The sequence below is a fragment of the Dermochelys coriacea genome, chromosome 2 (assembly GCF_009764565.3).
Source record: "Dermochelys coriacea isolate rDerCor1 chromosome 2, rDerCor1.pri.v4, whole genome shotgun sequence".
Classification (NCBI taxonomy): domain Eukaryota; kingdom Metazoa; phylum Chordata; order Testudines; family Dermochelyidae; genus Dermochelys; species Dermochelys coriacea.
The window spans coordinates 248,286,656-248,306,033 of NC_050069.1; the positions used below are offsets into that span (position 1 = coordinate 248,286,656).

The 19,378-nt window shown below is 42.0% G+C and overlaps 1 protein-coding gene across 2 annotated transcripts in view; it reads left to right on the plus strand.

Moving 5' to 3' along the window:
- ADARB2 (adenosine deaminase RNA specific B2 (inactive)) overlaps positions 1 to 19,378 on the plus strand; it is a 458,043-nt gene that overhangs the window by 341,890 nt on the left and 96,775 nt on the right. For both annotated transcript variants that reach the window (XM_038393479.2, XM_038393480.2), the window contains one exon: positions 5,813 to 5,927. In XM_038393479.2, the coding sequence (XP_038249407.1) occupies positions 5,813 to 5,927 (115 nt within the window). The remainder of the gene's footprint in view (positions 1 to 5,812; positions 5,928 to 19,378) is intronic.

A 19,378-nucleotide genomic window follows, 5' to 3' on the forward strand; every position in this document is an offset into this window, starting at 1 on the left:
CAAAACCATGTACTGGGCCCTGCGGGGCAGATTGGAAATGTTAAAGTGGGCAGAAATCAGAAGACTGTTATTCCTCCTCGGAGAGGGAAGATCCTTGACAAACACTGTGTATCGGAAAATACCAATAGATATCGAGCTCTTGTAGAGCCTACATCTGGGATAAACCTACCTAATGGACTTCAGTCAGCCAATGTACTGACTAGTGCCATCAAAGGAAGAGTACCAGTGAGTCTTCTAAACTCAAGCATGAAGGCTATGGAGTTACAGCCCGAGGAGCTGATCCCTCAGGTGAAGGTAACATTTGGGGAGAGGGGAGAACAAGTTATCTTTCCTCAGGAAAGATGTGGTGGGAGACTGCCAGTTCCAGTTCAAGCGGCATGCCAAGGGCTGATTCCGGCACAGGTGGCTAAATTAAGGGTGTTGCCAGAGAAGCATCAAGAAGCCTTTTCAAAGGATGAGGTGACCAATTTCGATGACTGGGTCAAAGGTGTCCATGACAGACCAAAGACAGCCAGCAAAGTAGCTGTCAGTACAACTAAAGACACAGCCCAAAGCAGGAAAAGGACTTATGATTGCAAGTCCAGTGGGGCTCTCATCATCTGGTGACTGTGTACCAGTTTGTAGCCACAGACGCCAGAGACGTAATAAAATACAGGACAAATGGGAGCCAAATCCCCACACTGTGGTCACCCACAACAATCCAGATCAGCCAGTGTACGCTATCCAGCCTGAACAAGGAGGTCCTGAGAGAATAGTACATAGGGACCAGCTAAAGCATTGGACTTTTAGTCTTACCGGGGCTCGTAGGAGGCATAGATCAGCATTTCCAGAGGAGACTAAAACCAATGGGGTAAACCCAAACCCTAACGGGAATGGCCAGATCCCTCAAACTCACCCAGTTTTACCCGAGAACAGGGAAATAGAAAATATGAGTAATGAACCACCAGTTTTAACAAGGTCCCAGAGGTCTAATAAGGGTGTACTTCCTCTTACACTTAAAGATGATTATGTTATTGGTTCTATGAAGTGTTTTAATGAATATTGTTACGTATAGTATGAAGAAGTAGCTGTTAAATATATTAAATGTTCTTTTGATAATTGTTAATGGGGTTTTAATATGATACAATGTGGGTATATGTTGTTACTATGGGGTCCGGATGTACTGGAGTGAATATTGTGGCTGTGGCAGAATTTTAGCAAGGGGGAATGTAAGGGGACTGTTGTAAGGGAAAGCTAATTCCCAGGACAGCCAGCAGGAGGCTCCACTGTCGGTCAGTGCACCCCATGACAATTGATGGAGAATGTGGGCACCTGGTCACCCCGATACAAGTGGTGTTTAAAAGAATGCAGTGAACTGTAAAGGACTGCAAAAGGCAGTCACCCCTGATGCAAAGGGAGCGTGGAGAGCTATAACAGAAAAAGAGAAAAAGTGACAGTGAGTGCAGCCGGTGACAGTCTAGTACCGGTTTCTGTGGAACCCCACTGGAAACACGCCCATTCAATGATGATTCCCCATTGACAACTACTTTTTGAGATCTGTCCACTATCCAGTTCTTAATCCATTGAACATGTGCTTTATTGATATTGTATAGTGCCAATATTTTAATGAGAATATTGTATGGTACTACATCAAAGACCTTACAAAAGTCTAAGTATATCACATCTGTGTAATTGCCTTTATCAACCAAACTTGTAATCCCATAAAAAAATGAAATCAGGTTTTTTTGACAAGACCTATTTCCCATGAAACCATGTTGATTGGCATTTATTATATCCCTATCCTTTACTTTTTATCAATAAGAACCCTGTATCAGCTTTTCCATTATTTTGCCCAGGACTGATGTCAAGCTAACCAGTCTATAATTACCTGAGTCATCTGTCTTACTTTTCTTTTAATATTCATATAATATTAGCAATCTTCAAATATTACAGAATTTCCCCAGTATTCCAAGTTTTCTTAAAAATTAACATTAGTGGTACAGAGCTTTCCTGAGGCAACATTTTTAGGACTCTTGGATGTAAGTTCTACATGCTTACTGACTTAAAAGTGTTTTCCTAATACATGATATTTACCATCCTCCTTAGCTGCTAATAGACTGGAACATACCTTATCCTTTTAATGTGTTACAAGTACATCATCCTGCATCTTTCCAAATAAACAACAGAAGTATTTATTGAACTCTTTTGCCTTTTCTGCATCATTACCAGCTTTACCATCTCCATCTAGTAATGGGCCTACACCATTGTTAGGGTTTCTTTTGTTCCTAATATACTTTAAAAACTCTGTATTATTGTTCTTAGCTCTGCTAGCCATAATTATGATTTTATGGTAGAGATTTTCCAAAGCACAAAAGGAGTTAGGCTCACTGCTCCCATTGACTTTCAATGGAAGTCAAGTGTCTAACCACCTTTTAGCTTTTGCTCAAGTGACACTGGGTTCCATCCTAAAGAGTTTACTCAGCAAATGCTACTGAGATTTGCAGACTTTAAGGTTGTTCATGTGCACCAGAGTTATTACTAGCAATATGCGTTATTTTGTTATTAACACGCATTCACATAGCACTGCTAAATGGATAGAGTACTTCTTCACACAACTAAAATAACACAGGGTTCAGATTTCCTGTCACTAGTTTGAAGTGTTAGGTGATTAAATATATGTGTGTTTGTATGTATGGATAACATAAAGCTGAGGATATGACAAGACCCTGTCTATTACTCTTAGCACTTAGCACTTATATCACAATTCTTAGCATTTATATCACCTTCAAAATACTTCACAAACATTACCCATTTAATGCTCACAACAGTCATGTGAGGTAATTAAGCATTATTATCAACCATTTTATAGACAGGGATATTAAGAGACTGACAAGAGAAGAAACCAGATGAGAGGTACACAGCAAGTAGGATGAAGAACTCAGGAACACCTGCAATCAGGAGTGGTGTAAGGTCCCAAAAAGTGGGGGGGCCACCGGCTCCCGAATGGTGCCCCCCCCCATGGCCCTTCTCCCTGAAGTCCTACCCCTGCCCCTCAAGCACCTCTCCCCGCTCTGCCCCTTCATCCTGGGCCCACACTCTAGCACCGCCCATTCCCCCAAGACCCCTCCCTGGCATCACCCCTTCTCCCCGAGCCCCCACCCTCACCACCCCATCTCCCTGAGGCCCTGCCCCCGTGCCACCCTTTCCCCCCAGGGCCTCTCCCTTGCACCACCCCTCCCCCCAAGGCCCTGCTCCCACGCTGCTTTTTCCCCCCAAGACACCACCACCTCCACCCAGTCGCTCACCCTTAGGGCTGATAAAATGTGGTGGGGGGCATGGCCCCCTGTTCGAGTGCCCCTGTTTGCAATCCCATGCCCCACTAGCCCAATGGCCATTGAGGATATCCCTACACTGCAGTCCCATAGTGCGATTGCAGTTTGTGCTGACATTCCCAAACTAGCTTTGAACTTGTTAGCTCGGATACCAGAGCAGTGAAGCTGCAGCAGCAAGGGCTTCAGTGCAAGCCAGCCCCATGTAGAATTACAAGATTCCAGCCGGGCTTGGACAGGCTGCACTGGAGCCTGTGTTGCTTCAGCTTCATTGCTCCAGTACCCAAGCTAGTGCAAATAAACCTAGTTCCAGTAGGTCTACCCACACTGCAACCACACCATGTCATTGCAGGTAGAATGTTAACCCTGACATGCTGACCACATTCCAAGTGAATTGGGCACATAGGTCCCCAGTTAGTTACCTAAAGTATATGGGTACATGACTAGATATTTGAATGTGCTGGTTTTTGATGCACTGAGCACCCACAGCTGCATTCATGATATCTATAGTTTTATTACTGTTTAACATTTATATTTTGGTAGTGCCTAGAGGCCAACCACATCAGGGACTAGGGTTGCCCAGATGCTCGTTTTTTGACCGGAAAGTCTGTTTTATTTGGGCTTTTCCCAGAGATCCAGTTTAGCCCAGTAACAGTGAAAGGCAATAACTGCTGCTTAAACAGGACCAGGTTAATGAAGAGTCTTCTAAATGGACCAGACTGCTCAGAGATTGCATGATGCAAGTGAGACCCCAAGAGATCTGAACCCATACCAACACAGTGTTGCAGGCAGGGATTACTGCTCTTTTGCCGGTACCATCCTGTATGTGAAACATAAGAAGAGGTCCCTCCGGCTGTTTCTGGTGGTTGTATATGTGGAAATTAGAAATCTTATGATATGTTTCTAAAAGAGTTGGCGATAACCCTGGAGTCCATCATTTCTGCTCTCTTAGCTTCACTGGGCCATTAAAGGCTCTTCTTAAATGTGGAATAAGGAGCTTCTTGTGGCACCTCAGATGCAACACAGAACTCAAAGGGCATCTCAGACTTTGCTTGGATAGGACCCAGCCAAGGGACAAAGTAACTTTTCTTTAAGTTTCATGAAGCGATTGAAAGCTTTGCTAAATTAACATTCATGAACAACAAAAATACTGAAAAAAATCACTTAGAAAATTCGGTGACTCCCCCACTGTTCAGCCCAGTAAATGACTTGCTGGGCAAAGAAACACTTTTTCAGACAAGTAAAATGCTTTCAAGACTGGTAAATTTTTCTATGAACTAGCCCTGGACCAATCACCAGAAACAAAATTTGTCAAATTCTAGATCTTTTTCTTGAGCACTAAGAATTTGATTCAAAGCCTAGTCAAAGTGAGCCTTCCTATTGATTCAGTGGGTTTTGGGTCAGCTCCTAATATCAATCTTCTCAGGATATGTCAACACTGCAATAAAAAAAGACGTGGCATCAAGACTCTGAGCTCAGGTCAATTGACTTCAGCTCATAGGGCTCAGGGTGCAGGGCTAAAAATAGCAGTGTAGAGATCCCCAAGCCCAGGTTCTAAGGCCCACTCCTCTCATGGGGTTTCAGAGTCCAGGCTCCAGCTTGAGCCCAAACATGTGCGCTGAAATTTTTAACCCCTTAGCCAGACCCCTTGGTCATCCTCTGCCATTCCATGTGTCTTTTGTTGCAGGGCAGATGTACCCTTAGAGGCAGTGAGTAGTCATTTATGATATTGATAGTCTCGTAGGGCAGGTTTCAGACTGGTAGCCGTGTTAGTCTGTATCAGCAAAAACAATGAAGAGTCCTTGTGGCACCTTAGAGACTAACAAATTTATTTGGGCATAAGCTTTTGTGGGCTAAAACCCACTTCATCAGATGCATGGAGTGGGGTTTAGCCCACAAAAGCTTATGCCCAAATAAATTTGTTAGTCTCTAAGGTGCCACAAGGACTCCTCGTTGTTTCTTCTAGGGCAGGGGTTCTCAACCTTTTTCTTTCTGAGGCCCCCTCAACATGCTATAAAAACTCCACAGCCCACTTGTGCCACAACAACTGGTTTTCTGCTTATAAAAGCCAGAGCCAGCATTAGGGGGTAGCAAACAGGGCAGTTGCCTGGGGCCCCACGCCACAGGGGGTCCCCAAGAAGCTACATTGCTCATGCTTTGGCTTCAACCCCGAGTTATGAGGTTCAGGGCCCTGAGATTCAGCCCCAGGCAGCGGGGCTTGGGGCGGCAGGGCTTCAGCTTTCTGTCCTAGGCCCCAGTGAATCTAATGCTGGTCCTATTTGGCGGACACCCTGAAGCCTGCTCGCAGTCCCCCAAAAGGCCCCGGACTCCTGGTTGAGAACCACTGTCCTAGGGGACCGTTCCTTTTATTTTTTTGCTGAGGTAGGTGGAGCTTAATTCTAAAAGGGAGATCTCAAAGGCAGAAGGCTGGTTATTAATCTCCAGACATACCCAAGTGCTTCAATCAAAGAAAATGAAAAATTCCTTCTGATTGTGTCTTTCAGGAGTTTGCTGATTCCATATATCAAATGGTTACACAGAAGTTTCAAGAGTTGACAGACAATTTCCCCTCCATGCATGCACGCCACAAAACCCTTGCAGGAATTGTGATGACCAGAGGTAAGATGCCCTTTAATTTCATTATTTTATTTTATTTTCCTGAAGTATTCTTCAAGAATAAGGAATGTATTATTTATCCAGTCCACAGTACTAAAGAATCCCTTTACTCCAACACAGAAAAATATACAGTAATGAGAGAAAATAAGCGTTAAATATTTAAACTTCGAGCAGGTGCACAAAAAAGGTATTGACAGTAGAAATATAGCTAAATTTATAAATACATATAAATATACCATTTTCTCTATATTCATGGGAGAAAATGCAAATCTAGCTAATAGGGGTTTCTTTTTAATTATTAGTAAGAAAAATATTAGCTCTTTTATTTATCTATTTGTTTGTTTGTTTATTATTTTTAGAGCTGGAGCCATTTAGTCTTAGATCTAATTTAAGACTGGCAGGTGAAAACAAATCTCAGCTCATATCTCTTCCACTCTAAGTAAGCCCAGAAACCTAAGGCTTTCTATTCTGCTCGCATCTAAACACAGGAAATATTCAGTGAGGAGATGCTTGGATGTTCAGTTCTGTTAGCCTCTAAACAGGGGATGTACTCAACCTGAGATCATATACTACAAAGAGATGTTCAGCAGGTGGATAAAAGCATTGCATAAATGACCTTACTTTGTTTGTTTGCATAGGAGTGATTACCTCATTTCTGGGCACCTTATGATATTTATGAGAATGTCACCATCCCAGATACTGCATTAAACATCATTCTCACTCAGAAGTGTGGAGCAGTAGATAGACTTTAGATATAAGAGGGAAAACTTGGAGGTTAGAGAAATGTATAATTAATCCAGGCTTTTCTGTCTTGTTCCTTTCAGCAATTACATTAGCCGGATTCAACAGGGACAATTGTGCGTATTGCAGAACAGCAGGCTGGAGATAGGATTACCCACCAGGTCCTTTCAAACTACAAATTCTACATCCTTTAGACTAAGACATAATTCCACATACTTGTTGCCTCCTATTGAAAGGGACAGCATGAGAAATGAGCATTAGAATCACAGAAATTAGAGACAGAGTTGGCCTAAAAGTCTTTTCCACCTTTTGTCAATCCAGTATTGTTCCCCACCTATATTTCCTACTACTTTGACCAACCTACTATTATTATTGTTGTTTATATTGTGATAGCAACTAAGAGCTCCAGTCATGGTCCAGGACCCCCATGGTGGTAGGCGCTGCACAAAAATAGAACAAAAAGATGGTCCCTGCCTTGAAGAGCTTACAGTTGAAGTAAAAGAGATGAGAGGGAGATACAACAGTCAAATGGGGGATCACTAGGAAACAATAAGATAATACTGGTTAGCCCGTTAGGCAATGGTCTCAGTGCACCAATTGTCTGACCAATATCAGGTTTTTTTGTAGGAATCATAGCAGAGGAGAATTTTAAGGGCCTTGACGCATGACAATGAGGGAGCTTTGCAGGGGTTTAGGGGAGCTCTTCCTGAGCATGCAGGGTCTCAAAGGAGAAAACATGAAGTTGTTTCTTTGAAAAAGTCTAGTTATTGGTGTCCTGAGTAATGTGGCTCAATCACTTCCTTTGGGAGACTACCCCACAAGTGAAACAATCTCATCATCAAGAAGCTTTTCCTAATATTCAGCATACATTTTCCCATTTATAACTTCATCTCATTCATACCCATAGTGCCACCCTGAATAACCCTTCTGCTTCCTTGGGACGCAATCCTGGCTCCACTTAAACAGGCACAGTAGAGCCAAAAGTACCATAAACAAAGCCATTAGGTCCATGAATACCCAAAATAAACATAGGAGTAGGAGGGGTGTAGTGGAACAGTTGCTGGACATGGTCAGGTTGTATTGGTGACTTTGCTCCCTTGTATGGGGAGGGTGGGAATTTGAAGATTCCTTCCTCCAGATCCTTTTTAATTTCATACAAGTAAAATCCTTTAACTGGGATTTTATTCTTTTGCACTTCACATTTCTCCATAGTCAGCACAAATCCAAGAAATAAATGTATTTAATTTATTCTCCTAGGTCCATTCCTCCAGACTCATTATTTTAACTTTTTTTCCTCTGAATTCTCCCAGTTTAAATTGTCTCCAATTTGCCATTAGATTTTACTGGTCCTAAGGAGCCCCCCAGACTGAACTCACTGCTATAGGTGTGCTCAAGAAAAGATACTAAGCCAAATGCAGCCTTATCTGGACACGTTCTCCCTGAAGATTTGAGTCACTTCTTGCATGAGCATATCTGCAAACCCATGGATAGGGAGGATTATTTGCCATTTGAGAAACTACATTCTGTTCTGTACTTACAAGGTTGTGCTCTTTTCCCAGCCATTTCCCAGAGGTAGCAAGGATCATGAAGTATAAGGTTTCAAAGGTGGTAGGGGTAGGTTTCACTCTAGGAGCAGACCTATGAATAAGTGCAAATCTCTTCTGTTATTAACATGTAATCTGGCTGCTACCATGGAGAATTGTAAAAGCTAAGCAAATAATAAATAATAATACCAGCAATAAAAATAACTCTAGTAATGTCTTATTGAATTTGGTGAGATACATAGCTCCCTGCATCCAAAACTCATTCTGTTTTTCCCTTCATTTCAATGTAAAATCATATGGCTTATAAATAGAATTTTCCATGCTTGTGCTGTTTTCAGGCAAAACTTGTAAAAAAATACCATATGATTGTGGGATAACTGCCACTGAGATAATACAGCAGCTCTACAAACAAAACAAAAGGTGCAGCAAATTGGTTCTCTTTTCCTGAATTCTGGCATTTTTTTCTGCTTTTTCAGATTACAGGGGAAACCAAAGAGAATTGCAGTTGAGTGGTGTGTCTGAGTTATATTTTAGCACCAAGGGCAAATACATAGCTAGAAGAAAGAAAGAGGAAAAAATACAGAAAATGATGTTACTGAGTGGCTGTGAGTTTTCAATAGTGATAAATTGCTTGTAGGAAAACAGAATTTCCATCCCACAGGAAATTCTGACATTTCAAAGTTTGTTTGCATCCCGAATCTTGATGAAAAGTTGAAATCTTGAAATATTTAGCAAAATGGAAATTCCAAAATATTTTGATTCAAAAACATCAAAATGACTTTGTGAAAGGTTTCATTTCCATAATGCTGAAATATTGTAATGTAATAATTGCAATAAACTCAAAGCAAAATGTTTCAACACTATTAAAATAAAATGTTTTGACATTATCGGAGTGAAATATGGCAACATTATTGGTATGAAACAAGAAAATTGAAAGAAATCATTTTGAAACTGTCAAATTTGTTGAACTCAGCACATTCCCATGAAATATTTTGATTTTGACAAAATGACATTTTCAAATGGAAAACAGTTTTGTGGAGAAAAAAAATCAACCATCTCTAGTGATAATAAAATCCACAAAGAATTGCAGAAAATAAAGATAGAAAAGAGCTAAAGTCAGTTAATCTATCCCTTTTCCCTCCAGGATCTTCTGAAATAAATTGTTATGTTTATTCATTAGTAAAAAGAAAAGGAGTACTTGTGGCACCTTAGCGACTAACAAATTTATTTGAGCATAAGCTTTCATGAGCTACAGCTCACTTCATCGGATGAAGCTTATGCTCAAATAAATTTATTAGTCTCTAAGGTGCCCCAAGTACTCCTTTTCTTTTTGCGAATACAGACTAACACGGCTGCTACTCTGAAACTTATTCATTAGTGTAGCACAATATTAATGTGAGAGCCTTACACTGGTTTAACAAAATGATTTGTCCAACTCACTTTTACTTCAACTCCGAAAACTAGAAAGACAACCATGACAGAACTGTATCAAATACAGACTTCAACTCAGAATATATATATTTAGTACTTGCTGAGCAATTTTTCAAAGGAGGCAGGTGGTATCAAATGCATATTCAAGAAAGGGTGGCTAAATTATCTGGAACAAATTCACATTATGCTGTAGACTAGCATTGTGCAAAACATTATCTAGAGATGGCCAGGTTCACTAATCTTTCTGTGGCCCTGGGATTCATCTTTTGACAAACCACATGCACATGCTGTCCGGCCCAACATCCCGCAGCCTTGTTGAGTTCTTCCAGAGTGGGTATGAGCTAATCATAGGATCATAGAATATCAGGGTTGGAAGGGACCTTAAGAAGTCATCTAGTCCAACCCTCTGCTCAAAGTAGGACCTAATTCCCAACTAAATCATCCCAACCAGGGCTTTGTCAAGCCTGACCTTAAAAAACTCTAAGGAAGGAGATTCCACCACCTCCCTAGGTAACCCATTCCAATGCTTCACCACCCTCCTAGTGAAAAAGTTTTTCCTAATATCCAACCTAAACCTCCCCCACTGCATCTTGAGACCATTACTCCTCGCTCTATCATCTGGTACCATTGAGAACAGTCTAGATCCATCCTCTTTGGAATGCCTTTCAGGTAGTTGAAAGCAGCTATCAAATCCCCCCTCATTCTTCTCTTCTGCAGACTAAATAATCCCAGTTCTCTCAGCCTCTCCTCATAAATCATGTGCTCCAGTCCCCTAATCATTTTTGTTGCCCTCCACTGGACTCTTTCCAATTTTTCCACATCCTTCTTGTAGTGTGGGGCCCCAAACTGGACACAGTACTCCAGATGAGGCCTCACCAATGTAAAATAGAGGTGAATGATCACTTCCCTCGATCTGATGGCAATGCCCCTACTTATACAGCTCAAAATGCTGTTAGCCTTCTTGGCACCTGTCACTTTAATCCTTACTGTCCAACCCTTACTACATATCTGGGCCACATAAAAATTGCTGTGATGGCAATAAAATGTCATCCTTATCTCTTGAGTATTTTGACATTTTTTTGGTCTTGTCCTATATCTTTGTGCTAGAGCTGCAATCCACCACCTGCACATTGCACTGTGCTGGGAGGGAAGGGCAAAGGGGAATGTAGATGGCACCTTTGCCAAAGAGCAACAGGGCTTGTTCCTCTCCACCCTTCTCCCTGTACCTCCACAGTCATCATGCTTTCACAATTTTAGGGCAGAGGAAGAATGAGGCCACATTTTCAACACTAGTGTTAGTTTATTTGGAGTGTAAAATGATATTCGTATTCTAGAGGCAAGTGTAAAAAATGCTAAATTGAATGTTTCATTCAAGTGGAGACGTAAAATGGGAGAGTAATGCCAAACTGGCCCAATGGGGGAACTGTTCATTGGGTCTCCCGTTTGCCAAGCCAGCAGCACTGCTCTGGGAAGTATGAGAGCAAGGGAGGCAGGAAAGCAACCCAGGAAGAAAAAAAGAGAGAAGGCAACTCAAGACCATCTGCAGCGTTAAGCAACACTTCAGCGTGCCACACCCCCTAGAACAGGGGGACTCGCCCTCCGGGTCTGTGTGTGTGCACCTCACCAACCTGGGGCATGGGGCTGCAGCACCACAGAGGTTTGGCTCAGCCACCCCTGCTGCCCTAGGCAGAATCTATGCAGCTGCCTAGTTTGCCTATAGATAGAGCATCCCCTGCAGGAGATGAATGAGCACTCCAACATGAAGAACTTTTCCAAACATCAGTCCAAAGGGGGTTCATAGCAAATCAAGGTTTGGAAGAAAGAAGATCCATTTCTTTTCAGAAGTTGATAGTTTAATTAAGGGGGAAAGGGAAGTCACTGTTAAGTGATGCTTTCTGGTTTATTGCAATCAAGTTATGATTGGTTTCTTCGCCCTAAATAGAATGCATCCTGTTTGCACCATAAAGGGTGGTGTGCCTCTTTCCCTGCAGTCTGTACAATTCTGCTTCTTAGGCATAATTTGCCGATTATGAAGAGCAAACAATTGTTATATTTTTGTGTCCTGCAGAAGGGACAAGTGAAGAAAGCCTTGTGGTTTTGTAACATTTGCTATAAGACAACATCAGAGAACATTCACACTGTTATTCAACCACTGATAGTTTTCTTTTGTGGACATTAACAAATACATGTGCATGTGATGGCCACCCACTTAGCTTATAGACCAGGGAGTGAACCAGGAACATTCAGAGCTAAAAGCATAGGCTGCTACAGCTTGAGTTAAAGAGACAAGGCTTTGTAGTTGTGAGCTCCTACAACTTGTATCCTTTGTGGATTAGCACAAAGCAGAATCTGAACCACACACTCTCCAGGAGCTTACACATACACTTGCTCAGTACCTAAAAGTACTGGACATGATAAAGAATACCTGTCACTTGCTCCATGGATGATCTATTATTGGTAAAGTCCCTCTTTCATGAAAAAAAAATCTTAGGCCTTGTCTGCACTACAGTGAAAAGTCGATCTAAGCTACACAATTTGAGTTACGTGAATAGCGTAACTCAAGTTGACGTAGCTTAGATCTACTTACCGCGGGGTCCACACTATGTGATGTCGACGGGAGACACTCTCTCATTGACTCCCCTTACTCTTCTCGATCCAGTACACAGGAGTCGACAGAAAAGCAATCTGTGGTCGATTTAGTGGGTCTTTACTAGACCCGCTAAATCGACTGCTGATGCATTGATCGCTGCTCGTTGATCCCCTGGTAAATGTAGACAAGCCCTCAGAATTGATACAAACAAGATGAAACTGGTATTTAAACACTATTTTCCCATTGTGTTTGATAAACCTTAACAGTTTAAATACATGTAGAAGCTTTTTTGTCCTCTTTCCTGCTAAAAATGAAGCAGTAAGAAAGTTCCGTGCTCTTCACAGTGGGGACATTCATGGATAAATGTTATAAGTTGATTTCTCAATTCAATTTTGTGTGTGTGTGTGTGTGTGTGAGAAAGAGAAAGCGAGAGAGAGAGGCTGACAATCACTTTGATCTTAAAAGCAAACTAGGAGGTCTTTTCAGTTATCTATATGAAATAAAGATGAACTGTCCAAAAGAGCCCTAAACCACAATTTCATGCTTTGATGAAAGATGGGACATTATCATCTGTTATCTCATGGAATTGATCTTAATAATTGCTAAGCAGAATAACAAAAAAAGGGAAAGTTTGTAATATGTCTCCATAGATCTTTCCAGTCCTATTAAGATAAAAAAAATTGACCTCTAACTACAATCAAGAATATTGATGGGAAATTAATTTCTGATCCATACTTTAAACAGGGAAGACAGAAACTAGTAAAATACAGCAGCAGATTTGTAACATTTACATTATAAATATGTAGGATACCAAAGCTGATTCATGTCAAATACTGGCATCATCAAAACTGGGTAGGCCATCTACAAACCTGTCCCATGAACAATATCCCAGAAGAGTATTAGATACCTGGTAAATTTTTCAAAAGCCCTAGTTACTTAGGCTTCTCCATCCCATTTTCAAGAACTGATTTAGGCACTTAAGAACCTGCATACCATTAATTTTAAATGAGAATGGGGAGTTAGGCATCAAACCTGTTTAGGTGCTTTAAAAATCCCACTAGGCTCCTATCTACATCTTTGGGCACCTAAATATCTTTTAAAAAATCTGTCCCTATGTCAGTTAGGTGCTTTTGAAAATTTTACCAACTCTTTAGAAATGCTTAAACTCTGTGGTGTTGGGGCTCTCTAGATATACTCAGAGATAGACAGCTCGGAATAGATTAGATTAGAAGCCATGTACCTAGCCTTGTTTTTTAAAAATCTGTTTTTCTTTGGATATGAGCCTTTTCCTGCTCATCAGCAACTTAGTGGTAAGTAGTCCAAACTCTGTAACTAAGTGATTGAATCCCACAGATCTGAATTTCACAATTCCAATATATAGTGGGCTGAACAGGAACCCCAGACCCAAACACTAGATTGGGTTTTGAAATCTGGGCTCAAACTGAGATCAGAATTTGGCAGTTGATACAGTCAATAACGGTGTGAAAGAGAAGATGTATATCAAGTAACATTTTAGCTTTATGATCTTGCTTAGGAAATGTGAAACATAGCATTTCCCAGAGCTTTATTTTCAGAAGTGTAAGAAAAGGCTTCAGCTAGGCAGAAGGATCAGCACCTAAGCTGAAGGAAACCTTTGTGATGAAACTCCAGCTCATACGAAACTTACTTGAATTCAGATTTTCTTAACTCCAAAACTCGTTGAAAAATTGATTCGGGTTTGTTAACCTGGGCCCTATTTTCAGCAACCATAGCCCAGGGTTTCAGTGTGAAAGAAGGGGAAACTAGGCAGTCTTGACCAAGTTGCATTTTGAGTTTGTTCGAACCTGAAGCCACACGAACTCAAGATTTAAAAAGCTAGGGGGAAAAAAAAGACCTTGTCTACATGTAAAAGTCCCCAGTGCATATGCAATTATATCAGTATAATGGTGCTAATGTCAGTACAGTTTATTCCTATAAATAAAGAGAAATAAACTGTACTGGTAAAAGGCACTTTTACTTCAATAAAACTGTGTCCCTACTAGGGGGTGTACTGATATAACTATATAATTAAAAAAATCATACCCCTTACCAAAATAATTACATCACTACAAAAACTATGTGTAGATCCGGCCAGTTTTGCATCACTCCAGTTAGCTAATATTGTTGATCATTTGTCAGAACAGGCATAGTAAAAAAATATTATAAATTAACCCTCTGGTGCTGGGCCTAAATGTGTAAGCTAATGACCAGATCTAAACTTCAAACTATAATCAAAGTGGTCACATTTGGGAAAGTTTAGGTCCCCATCCGAACACTGCACCTCAGGCCCATCTCTGAAAACAGTGACATTCAGGTACAAATAGAAACAAATAAAGGACGAAGGTTGCTTTTAATATTCAAAAACTTAAGAAAATGATAAATACATTTGAAAACAAAATATTTGAAAATCCGTCTGCCTGTGCTCAACAGCGAGCTTGAGTTAAGGATTCTGTTTTCCCTACTGCAGTTAAGGATGATGATCTTATCACACATAAAGAAGTGTAAGAAAGTAACTTTGTTTACTGCTTAGGTGTTAGTGATGCTACCTTCGGTAGGAGAAACACAGATTTCTAAACTCAGGTATCAGCAGGGAAAAATGCTTCATTTCACCTTTAAAGTAAAATGGGAACTTCACTGTAAGTCCCTGCATGGTTTTATCCCTGAAGAGGAAAATTGTGTTCAGAGTTCAAAAGTGTAGGAGGGAAGAAGAGGACTTGTGGCACCTTAGAGACTAACAAATTTATTAGAGCATAAGCTTTCGTGGGCTACTTCATCGGATGCATAGAATGGAACATATAGTAAGAAGAAATATATATACATACAGATAAGTTGGAAGTTGCCATACAAACAGATTGACAGAGCCAGAAGAGTACCCAGAAGTCACCTACTACAGGACAGGCCCAACAAAGAAAACAACAGAACGCCACTAGCCATCACCTTCAGCCCCCAACTAAAACCTCTCCAACGCATCATCAAGGATCTACAACCTATCCTGAAGGACGAGCCATCGCTCTCTCAGATTTTGGGAGATAGACCAGTCCTTGCTTACAGACAGCACCCCAATCTGAAGCAAATACTCACCAGCAACCACACACCACACAACAGAACCACTAACCCAGGAACCTATCCTTGCAACAAAGCCCGTTGCCAACTCTGTCCACATATCTATTCAGGGGATACCATCATAGGGCCTAATCACATCAGCCACACTATCAGAGGCTCATTCACCTGCGCATCTACCAATGTGATATATGCCATCATGTGCCAGCAATGCCCCTCTGCCATGTACATTGGCCAAGCTGGACAGTCTCTACGTAAAAGAATGAATGGACACAAATCAGACGTCAAGAATTATAACGTTCAAAAACCAGTTGGAGAACACTTCAATCTCTCTGGTCACTCGATCACAGACCTAAGAGTGGCTATACTTCAACAAAAAAGCTTCAAAAACAGACTCCAACGAGAGACTGCTGAATTGGAATTAATTTGCAAACTGGATACAATTAACTTAGGCTTGAATAGAGACTGGGAATGGATGAGTCATTACACAAAGTAAAACTATTTCCCCATGGTATTTCTCCCTCCCACCTCACCCCCCACTGTTCCTCTGATATTCTTGTTAACTGCTGGAATTAGCCTACCTTGCTTGTCACCATGAAAGGTTTTCCTCCTTCCCCCCCCCCCCCCCGCTGCTGGTGATGGCTTATCTTAAGTGATCACTCTCCTTACAGTGTGTATGATAAACCCATTATTTCATGTTCTCTGTGTGTGTGTATATAAATCTCTCCTCTCTTTTTTCCACCAAATGCATCCGATGAAGTGAGCTGTAGCTCACGAAAGCTTATGCTCTAATAAATTTGTTAGTCTCTAAGGTGCCAGAAGTACTCCTTTTCTTTTTGCGAATACAGACTAACACGGCTGCTACTCTGAAACCATACAAACTGTGAGAGGCTATGCCTATGTTAATATTGACTCTGTCAGTATTAACTTAGGCAAAGAATCCTATGAATTTGGTGAGGGGACCAAGTGTGCAGACCACCTATTTCTGCTCTAGTCTGCTTGACCCCCTGTAGATTTTCAATACCATAAAGGGGCAGGAAAAGGAAGAATGGTGCTACAGAGGTAGTATTGTCTCTTTCCACGCTCCCCAGGAGCAAATCCACTGGGATTTCATCCTTTCCATCCACAGAAGGGAGGAATTAAATGGACCATAGAAATTAGAATGGAAAAGACTGCTAAGTCATCCAGTCTATTCCCCTGCAAGTGCAAGATTGTTTCCTATAGTACATTCCTGAATGCATTTTCCAGTCTAGATTGAAATGACTCAATTAGCAGTGCGGCTCTCAATGCTGTCCCTGGGAGACCATTCCCATGTAATAGAGCTCATTGTTAATAATTCTCTCCCATTATTCAGCCTGCCATTTACTTTCCATGATTTGATCCCACTGCTCTTCGTTATAACTCTTTGTACTACCCTAAAAATATCCCCCATTCAGTTTGCACCCTTCAAATATATGCAGACATGTATCCTATTCTCTTAGTTGTCAATTAGCAATGCTATACATATTTAATTATTTTAACCTCTTCTGAGTTAGTCTTCTCCACAGCCTCTTAAATCAGTTTTGTTCCTGTTTTCTGATCTACCTCAAGTTTGTCAACATCCCTATCTGGCCAATTCTCTGTCTTATAGTGCTGTATGACCCAAGACCTAGCTTCTTCTTGTTAAGAATGACACTTGCTGAAATGAAATGCATAGAGTCAGGTAGAAAATGTACCTGTAGGTCTGTTCTTTTTCAGACATCCACAGATCTGAGCCAGCAGGTCAGAATGGGCTTAGTTCATAAAAGGATTTTGCTTTAAAATGAATTGGATTTGAAGAGCTCATTTCACAAAGAAATGTCTTGGTAGCAAGGGCTGTTTAACATGTCTTAGCAATATCAGTTCTCATACACTGAGAAGCCGGCTGTTGTTACTGCCATGATGGGATCTGAGTGTATGTCTACACTATGAAATTAAGTCGAATTTATAGAAGTTGGTTTTGTAGAAACCATTTTTATACAGTCGAGTGTGTGTGTCCCCACACAAATGCTCTAAGTGCATGTAGTCTGCGGACTGTGTCCACAGTACCGAGGCAACCGTCGACTTCCAGAGCTTTGCACTGTGGGTAGCTATCCCACAGTTCCCACAGTCTCCACTGACCATTTGAATTCTGGGTAGAAATCCCAGTGCCTGATGGGCTAAAACATTGTCGCGGGTGGTTCTGGGTACATATCGTCAGGTCCCCGTTCCCTCCCTCCCTCCGTAAAAGCAAGGGCAGACAATCGTTTTGCGCCTTTTTTCTTGAGTTACCTGTGCAGACGCCATACCACAGCAAGCATGGAGCCCACTCAACTCACCATCACCATATGTCTCCTGGGTGTTGGCAGAGGTGGTACTGCATTGCTACACAGCAGCAGTTTATTGCCTTTTGGCAGCAGACAGGGCAGTATGACTGGTAGCCGTTGTCGACGTAGTCCTGGGTGCTCTTTTAACCGGGTGCCTAGGCAAACGTTGGAGTGACTCAGCCAGGTCATTTCCCTTGTTTCATTTCATGGTGATTGAGTCCTACCGGCAGTGCACTGTCTTTTAATCTGCAGCCAGCAGAAGATGATGGCCAGCAATCATACTGCACCGTCTTCTGCTGAGCACCCAGGAGGTGACGATGGCTAGCGGTCATACTGCAGAGTCTGCTGCCAGCATGATGTATAAAGATAGATGAAGTGGCTCAAAAGAAGAAATAGACCAGATTTGTTTTGTATTCATTTTCTCCTATCTCCCTCCCTCCCTCCCTCTGTGAAATCAACGGCCTGCTAAACCCAGTTTTGAGTTCTATCCTTGAGGTTTTGAGTTCTATCGTTGAGGCGGCCATTCAGTTTCTTGCAAAGCTACCCCCTTTGTTGATTTTAATTCCCTGTAAGCCAACCCTGTAAGCCATGTCGTCAGTCGCCCCCCCTCCGTCAGGGCAACAGCAGACAATCGTTCCGCGCCTTTTTTCTGTGCAGACGCCATACCACAGCAAGCATGGAGCCCACTCAGATCACTTTGGCAATTAGGAGCACATTAAACACCACACGCATTATCCAGCAGTATATGCAGCACCAGAACGTAGCAAAGCAAAACCAGGCGAGTAGGCGACGTCAGCGCAGTTACGAGAGTGATGAGGACATGGACACAGACTTCTTTCAAAGCATGTGCCCTGCCAATGTGGGCACATGCTTTCTTCCCAGACCAGAAAATAACCGTTGGGGATGTTGAAATGCCTATAGTTATCCTTGGGGACCCAGCCTACCCCTTAATGCCATGGATCATGAAGACATACATAGGCAGCCTGGAGAGTAGTCAGGAGCTGTTCAATTACAGGCTGAGCAAGTGCAGAATGGTGGTAGAATGTGCATTTGGACATTTAAAAGCGCGCTGGCGCAGTTTACTGACTCGGTTAGACCTCAACTAAACCAATATTCCCACTGTTATTACTGCTTGCTGTGTGCTCCACAATATCTGTGAGAGTTAATGGGGAGACATTTATGGCAGGGTGGGAGGTTGAAGCAAATCGCCTGGCTGCTGGTTACTCACAGCCAGACACCAGGGCAGTCAGAAGAGCACAGGAGGGTGCAGTGCGCATCAGAGAAGCTTTGAAAACCAGTTTCATAACTGGCCAGGCTATGGTGTGAATGTTCTGTTTGTTTCTCCTTGATGAAACCCCCTGCCCCTTGGTTCACTCTATTTCCCTGTAAGCTAACCACCCTCCCCACCTCCCTTCGATCACGGCTTGCAGAGGCAATAAAGTCATTGTTGCTTCACATTCATGCATTCTTTATTAACTCATCCCACAAATAGGGGGATAATTATCAAGGTAGCCCAGAAGGGGTGGTGGAGGAGGGAAGGACAAGGCCACACAGCACTTTAAATGTTTAAAACTTTAAAACTTATTGAAAGCCAGCCTTCTGTTACTTGGCCAATCCTCTGGGGTGGAGTGGCTGGGTGGCCGAGGCCCCTCCCACGTGTTCTTGGGCATCTGGGTGAAGAGGCTATGGAACTTGGGGAGGAGGGCGGTTGGTTACACACGGGGCTGTAGCGGCGGTCTGTGCTCC